Raw genomic sequence first — 8,028 nt, 5'->3', positions numbered from 1 at the left:
TTCAAATAACATTCCATGGCATCAAGGCGGAAGAATTTTAATAAGCTGGAATCCGGCAATGTTTACGGTTAGTATTCTACAATGCTCAAGTCAATTAATGCATTTACAAGTTAGGCCATCGGGGCATCTTGACTCTTTTATGGTCACATTCGTTTATGCGTTAAATGATGAGGAAGGAAGGAAAGTGCTTTGGCAGGAGTTAAAAGACCTTGCTAAAGGGATTAGCGATCCCTGGTTGCTACTAGGTGATTTTAATGATGTTCTAAAGCCGGAAGAAAGAGTGGGGAAACCGGTGAAACTAAGGAAATCCACGGCTTTTCGAGAATGTGTAGAAGATTGTCAAGTAGAGGATGTGAAGTTTTCTGACTCATTTTACACCTGGAATAATAAGCAGGGTCCGGAGGCTAGAATTCATTCAAAGATTGATAGAGTTTTAGCGAACCAGCAATGGATCGGGAAATTCGAGCAAGCAGAGGTAGTGTTCCTTGCTGAAGGCCAATTGGATCATTGTCCAGCTATATTGACTGTATATCCTGATTTCAAGGTAGGGAAGAGGCCATTTAAATATTTCCGAATGTGGAAACAATTTGAAGGATATAGTGAAATGATTCAGAAAGGGTGGCGGAGGCAGTTTACAGGGACCCCGATGTATAGGTTGGTATCGAAGTTAAGGCTTTAAAGGAAGATTTTTGAAGCATGAACAAAGACAAAGTTGGGGATATAAAAGCTGCTGAGGTTCAAGCTTACAATGTAATGACAGCATGTCCAGTTGATTTGCAACAGAGGCCACTTGATGAAGACAGATGCCAAAGAGAACAGGAGGCTCGGAAAGCCTATTCAGACATTCATAAAGCATATCTTTCTTTTTTACATCAAAAAGCTAAGATTTTTTGGTTAAAAGAGGGAGATGAGAACACTTCTTTGTTCCATGCTAGCCTTCGACAAAGGAGAGCAAACAATAGAATTTATTCAATTAAAGACATGAATGGAGTTTGGGTGGATGACTCGAACAAAGTCAGTGATGTTTTTCTTCATTTTTTATTCTGGTTTGCTGGGTTCGAAGCTATCAAACAGGAAGTTAGTCAATCAAAGGCTAATTAATCTCGGGCCGATTTTATTTGAGTCTAGGAAGGAGTTTTTATTGCAAGTTTACACTGCCTTGGATGTTAAAGAGGCTCTTTTTGATATCCCAGGTAGTAAATCCCCTGGTCCAGATGGATATAGCAGTTATTTTTTTCAGGATAACTGGGAGCTGGTTAAAGAAGATGTTTGTACAGCGGTGCTATCCTTTTTACATTCATGTAAATTACTCAAGGAACTGAACTCCACTATACTTACTCTTATTCCTAAGACTAAGTGTCCTGATGGTGTGAGTGATTTTAGACCTATAGCATGTTGTAATGTGCTTTATAAGGTTGCAACCAAGATGATTTGTTCTCGGCTTAGGCAGATTTTACCTGAATTGGTAGCACAAAACCAAAGTGGCTTTATTCAAGGAAGGTTCATTGCCTATAATGTTATGGTAGTACAAGACTTGGTGAGACACTATGGGCGGAAAGGAACAAGACCAAATTGTATGATCAAGTTAGATCTTCGGAAAGCATATGATACACTAGAATGGGGCTTCATTGAAGAAATGCTTTCGGCTCTGAATTTCCCAGCAAGTTTTGTCCGCTTAGTGATGGTATGTATCCAAACTCCTCGCTTTAGTTTGTCTTTCAATGGATCCAGTCATGGTTTCTTTGAAGCAAAAAGGGGTTTGCGTCAAGGAGATCCCATGTCTCTAATTTTTTTGCTCTGTATGGAGTATCTATCTAGAATATTGTCAAAGGTGGGACAAAAAGAGGACTTTAAGTACCATGATCGCTGTTTGGATTTGAAAATGAACCATCTCTGCTTTGCAGATGATGTTTTATTTTTTTATCATGGGGACTTTAAGTCCATTTATTACTTGCTCTAAGGTCTGAATTTATTTTCGATGACGTCTGGTTTGCAACCAAATGATTAAAAAACAGTCCTTTACTGTTGTGGAATGGAGGATACTGAGATTAAGAGAGTCCTGGAAGCTTCGGGGTTTACTCGAAGTGAGATGCCGTTTAAATACTTGGGAATCCCAATTTGTGCTAGAAGACTTTCAACATCGGAATGTGAAGTGTTGGTGGAAAAAATGGTTCAAAAAATTCGAGTTTGGGGATCTCGGAATATCTCATTTGCTGGTCGGGTCACTTTAATAAATTTTGTCCTCATCTCAATTTACTCTTATTGGGCACAACTTATGGTAATACCAAAGAGAGTGCTCAAAAAGATTAATGCCATTTGTAGGTCTTTTTTATGGCAAGGTATTGCTGAATCATACACCCCGGGGTATGTAGCTTGGGAGCAGTTGTGTAAATCAAAATCTGAAGGGGGTTTGGGGATTCGAAATTCACTGCTTTGGAACACAGCTGCGATTGCAAAATATGTTTGGGCTATAGCCTCAAAGAAAGACAATCTATGGGTGAGGTGGATACATAGCGTCTATTTGAAAGATGAGAATTGGTGGGACTATATTTCTCCTATTAATGGCAGTTGGTATTGGAAGCAGATTGTACGAGTCAAAGAAAAATATAAACTTCTTTCTAACTTCCAGGCTCTAATGATAGGGAAGTATAGTGTCAACATGGGTTACAAGATGCTTTGTGAGGAGCAAGAGAAGGTGACTTGGCACCGAGAGGTATGGAATCGCTATAATGTTCCTAAACACAGTTTTATTACTTGGCTAGCAATTCAAAGTCATCTACAGACCAAAGACAAGTTGTTTTCTTTCCATATCTTTCAAGATACAACCTGTTTTTTTTGTGAAGAAGCAGTTGAGACAGCAACACACTTATTTTTTGAGTGTGAATTCAGCTCTAGATGCCTATTAGAGATCAAGAAATGGTTAGATTGGAGAGTGAGGAATAGACCTCTGCCTGAGCTGCTGCGGTGTATCTCAAGGGCGAAGCTTCAGCGTTTCAAGAAGCAGGTGTTGCGGGCAACAGTTGCTAGTTTGGTTTACCAAATTTGGGTAAACAGAAATGATTGTTTGTGGAACCAGAAGATGCAAACAATTGCAGCTTGTGTACAGGTGATTAAATGTAATGTAAAGCATAGAATTACTAGCATTAGAACTAAACAATTTACACAGAAAGAGAAGGAATGGTTTGATACATTATAAGCTCTAAAATGATGTATATAGTATATGTCCTGGCCTTATTTGGTGCTGAATAGGTTGTAATGAAGGTTTCGAAGCAAAACAATTGATCTGATTCATCAAAAAAAAAATGTATACATCTACGATGTCTCCCCCCGCAGGAGACATTGTAGACTTTTAATGTCTCCCAAATAAAGTCATAAAACCTTTATATTGTTGTAGTGAATGAATTATAGTTCTATAATATATATATATATATCAATAATCTCTACATATATGACATATAGATATATATTTATATGGCTATATGACATATGTATATAAATTACAATAATATTTAAAAAGAAATTAATAGTAGAAATAAAATAAAAATAGAAAAAGTCATAGTGTAGAGTAGTATACATGCATAAACTATTTTGATTAATTAATTAATTTTTGTTTATGTTTGTTCTAGTTTTTAAATTTTGGAGTGACAACAAGAGATTATATATTATATGTTTAATATAATATTAATATTATACGTGGATTTTAAAGTTAAGTTTGTTGCTAGTTGACAGTAAATTATATTATATTATATGTTTAATGTGATATTAATTTAATAGGTGAAGTTTAAATTTAAGTTTAATTAAGTTTTATTTAAGTTATAAAACATATATATGGTTTTATTATCACTACAAAAAACCTCACTTTTGCCGACGCAAATTTGTGCCGGCAAAGGTCTGCGACATACCCCTGTCGCTAATTTTACTTTTGCCGACGCAAAACGTAATGCACCGGCAATGGTATCTTTTGGCGACGAAAAAATGCGCTGGGAAAAATTAGGATGCGCCGGCAAAAAATTTTATCGTGTTGTTGTGGAAAACACTTTTAGCAGCCCAAAAATGCGCCAGCAAAATATGACTCTTTTAGTGGCGCGTTTTTGCGCCGGGAAAGGTGTATATATGCAGTGAGGGTTGAGACTTTTGCCGACGTAATTTTGCACTGGTAAAAGTATTTTTTAAATAATTTTTTTTATTATATTACTAATTTTATTTTCAATATACTAATATTAATTAATAAATTTTGATTTTAATATATTAATAATTATTTAATTAGAAATAAAATTAAAATTAAAATTAAAATTTTATAAATAAATAAAAAAAATTACAACTATTAATATTTATTGTCTCCACCAAACATGAAAATATAAAAGTAGTTTAGTAAAATAAATATCTAATAAATTAAACTTTAAATAAATAAATAAAAAGTTCTATAAATGAGTACTGCCCGCCTCATCATCCCCGCCCCCGTCAACATCATCGTCCTCGTCCAAATCCTGTTCTGGTAAGTCAACAGTAAAACCAGGAGTCATTTCACCAACCTGCTTCAACAAAGCATTGAGCAGGAGATTTTGACGCCGTTGATGACTCTCAAGTTTAGTCGTATGCTTTTTTAGGTTCAGATTTTCTAGCATAATGTCCTCACTTCGCTGCAAAAATTATTTTTTTGATGAATTTTTAATTATACTTAAATTTTTATTTAATTAATTATTAAATTTTTATTAATTTGACTAACTCTAACAAAATTTGGACAGCATAACGACTATATTTCAAACTATCACAAAAATTGAAAAAACCTACAAATTAAATACATATATAACCAGAATATTCCCATATCATACAAAACATATATATACATTAACAAATACATCAATTTACATATATACAAATATTTAACCACAAAAAAACATATACCAAAACTGATTTTGTTATTAATACAAAAAAAAATTATTAAATACATATTTACAAAAATATCACCTTTAATATAAAGCAATTTAAAAATATAAACATACATTATTAATCTGATTTTTTTAAGTTCATACTTTAACTAAAATACATATATCACAAAATACAATATAATAAATATTAACAAGTAAGATTAAACAAATACATATAATGCATTAAAATAAAAAAAAATACATATTCAAATCTGTTTTTTTAATTTTAAAAAAAAATTAATAAATACAAAAAACATATATATTATAAAAGTAACTTAAATATAGTTGTTATTAAGAGAAACAAATAAATATAAAGCATTAAAATAAAAATTAATGTTAACGGCTATATTTTTTGTAATTAATGTTAATTTTCCTAAGACTAACAAAACTTGGGCAGCATAACAGCTATATTTTAAACTATCCCAAAATTTTATAAAACCTGCAAACTACACACAAAAATATATATAATATTACTAGATTAATATACAGAATATTCCCAGAGCATGCACAACATAAACACATATTTACTTAAAATTTCTAAAATATTTTAAAATTTGATTTTTAATTGCTAAAATTTAATCTTATTATAATACCAAATCTAATCTCATAATCTTAAGATTAATCGAATACTAATTAGATTAATTTCTAATTATGAGATTATATTAGATCATCTAATGTAATGATTTTTACTATACTATCATGCACAACATAAAATTTGATTTTTTCTTGTACCTTTTTTTCTAAAATTTAAAACAGAAAACGAAAATAAAAAAAAAAACAGAAAACAAAAATTAAATCATATATAAACAGAAATAAAAAAAATAAAATAAATAAAAAATAAGAAAATACAAAACAGAAAAAAAAACATAAATATAAACATATACCATTTTAAAACATAAAAAACATATATAAATATAAATATATATATACTGTAACATCCTCGATTTGCTAATAAGGTTTAGGGCCCTGATTAGCGTACCTGGAGGGCAATAAGTGAATTAACATGTTAATATATGAATTTAAATGAATATGTGATTAGAGTGCATGTTTAGGTAGAATAAATATGCATGTGGGCCCCGTTTGTATGTTAGGGGTAAAATGGTAATTTTAGCTCCCTGGGGGCATAAATGTGATAATTGTATTATATTATTAGTACCATGTGTGAGTGGTGATATTATTGTGATGCACGTGCCGAGACGGTCCTAGGGAGCTAATTAGTTTAAAAGTCACAATGGGATTAAATACCCGCCTCGGGGGGAGCCTAGGGGTATTTTGGGAATTTTGTAAATTTGAGTTTGTGAGTTAATGGTTAGTGGTAATTGAGTAACTTGAGTAACCAATGGTGACCATTAAGAGTAACAAGTTTAGATGAGAAAATGGTAGAAGTGTAAGAAAGATGAAATGTTAAGTATGCCTTGAGGTTTAGTTAGGAAAGGAATTTAATGGAGGGATAAAATAGTCTTTTGGCAGGATTTAGATAAACTTCAGCTGAGGGAAAAAGGATCATTCACGATTTATACTTAGTCATATACTACTCTTGCTGAAATTGGGAAGAAAAACCTAGAAGGAAAGGAAAGAAAGAAGGGAGCTGAAATTTGAAAGACATAGGAGGAGAATTAAGTGGTTGGAGGCAATTAAACTTGATCATAAACCAAGATTTTTCTGAGGTAAGGATTTGTCTCAGTTTTTGTTTAAGTTTAAGCTTGATTTCTAGAAAGTAAGTGTGGAAATTTAAAGATAGTTGTGGCTGGTTTTGTAAGGAATTCAGTTTGGGTAATCAAGAGGAATTGGTTCAAAGCTGGGATTGGAGAGAATTCAAGCTGAATTATTGATTGAGGTAAGAGTTTTATACATCTTTGAATTCTCGTATCTGATGTGGTTTAAGAATTTAAAAGCATGGTTTAAGTTTTTCAAACTTTGGTTTAAGTTTTTGGCCTACTGGTTTAAGTTTCTGAAGTTTGAAACCAAAGTGTGGATTTTGGGTATGATTGTGTGTTTGACCTTGTTGTTGGTGTTTATAGGTTGTTAGATGCTTCATTTGAGGCTTCAAATTGGTTTTGGGGTTTATGTATGTGTTTGGGTTGGATTGGAGGTGTTCTGGCTCGGGGAAAATGCAGGGGAAAACCCAAAATTCTGGGTTAGCGAAGGGGCGCCGCGGCCCTGTTCTTTAGCGCCGCGGCGCGAGGCTGCATCAGGGCTTGGAAACTTTCTGGGCGCCGCGGCCCTCAAAGGGTAGCGCCGCGCTAGGCTATTTTCAGGAAAGTGGAAATTTGCATTTTTGGGCATTTGCCCCGGGGGCTCGGGGCATGTTTCCGTTACATTGTTTTGGGAAATTGGAGGTCCCGAGAGTACGGGATTGGTCCCGGGGAATGGTTTTGGATTGGTTAGTATTAAAGGGTGTTTTATATGTGTTGTGACTAGGTTTTTGGAGAGGCTCGAGTTAGAGGACCGTGCTCGTGACTTTGGTGCATTGTGAAGCTCGGGATACAGGTATGAAAACTGTAGCACTCGTAGAGCAGGGCATGGGCCCATAGTGTTGTTGCAAGGCTCGACCCTAGATTGAATTACATGTTAGGGCGTAGCCCTTGATTGAACTGTTAAATGTTTGAATATTATTTGAATTGTGTTATATGTGATTATAGTTTAATGAACGGCAAGGAGCCAGGAACGGCAAAGGGCCGAGAACGGCGAAGGCCGAGAACGGCAGTTGGGCCGGGAATAACACTTAGCACGTGGAGTGCTTAATGTTAGGGTGGGACCCCAATGGATACATGGGATATCCTTACGGTGTGAACCGAGACCCCAGGCTTTGGTAACGCCTCTGGGATGGCATGGCCGTAATTTGTTTAGTCTGATGGACTATCTGTTTATCTGCGGATTAACTGATATGTTGATTATCCGGTATGTTATATGTTATGTGTTATGTGAGTTTTCTTGCTGGGCTGGGGCGCACGGGTGCTCTGAGTTGCAGGTAAGGGCAAAGAAAAAGTCAACCTGCCATGAGTACGGAGAGCGTGAGACGGCGCGTACATGTTTGGCCTGCCCGACTGCTTTAGTTGGGGGCATTTTGAGAAATGGCTGTATTAAACTGTGATTTTGA

The 8,028-nt window shown here is 34.6% G+C and overlaps 1 protein-coding gene across 1 annotated transcript; it reads left to right on the top strand.

Annotated features, from left to right (window-relative positions):
- The first annotated feature begins 2,032 nt into the window (after window positions 1-2,032).
- LOC133780047 (uncharacterized) lies at window positions 2,033-3,196 on the top strand. The gene has a single exon (XM_062219929.1). The coding sequence runs from the start codon at window positions 2,033-2,035 to the stop codon at window positions 3,194-3,196; it is 1,164 nt and encodes a 387-aa protein (XP_062075913.1).
- Window positions 3,197-8,028: the final 4,832 nt, after the last annotated feature.

The sequence above is a fragment of the Humulus lupulus genome, chromosome 5 (genome assembly GCF_963169125.1).
Source record: "Humulus lupulus chromosome 5, drHumLupu1.1, whole genome shotgun sequence".
NCBI lineage: Eukaryota > Viridiplantae > Streptophyta > Magnoliopsida > Rosales > Cannabaceae > Humulus > Humulus lupulus.
Note: the sequence above shows the minus strand (reverse complement) of the source record. Positions and strands in the feature narration are given on the sequence as shown.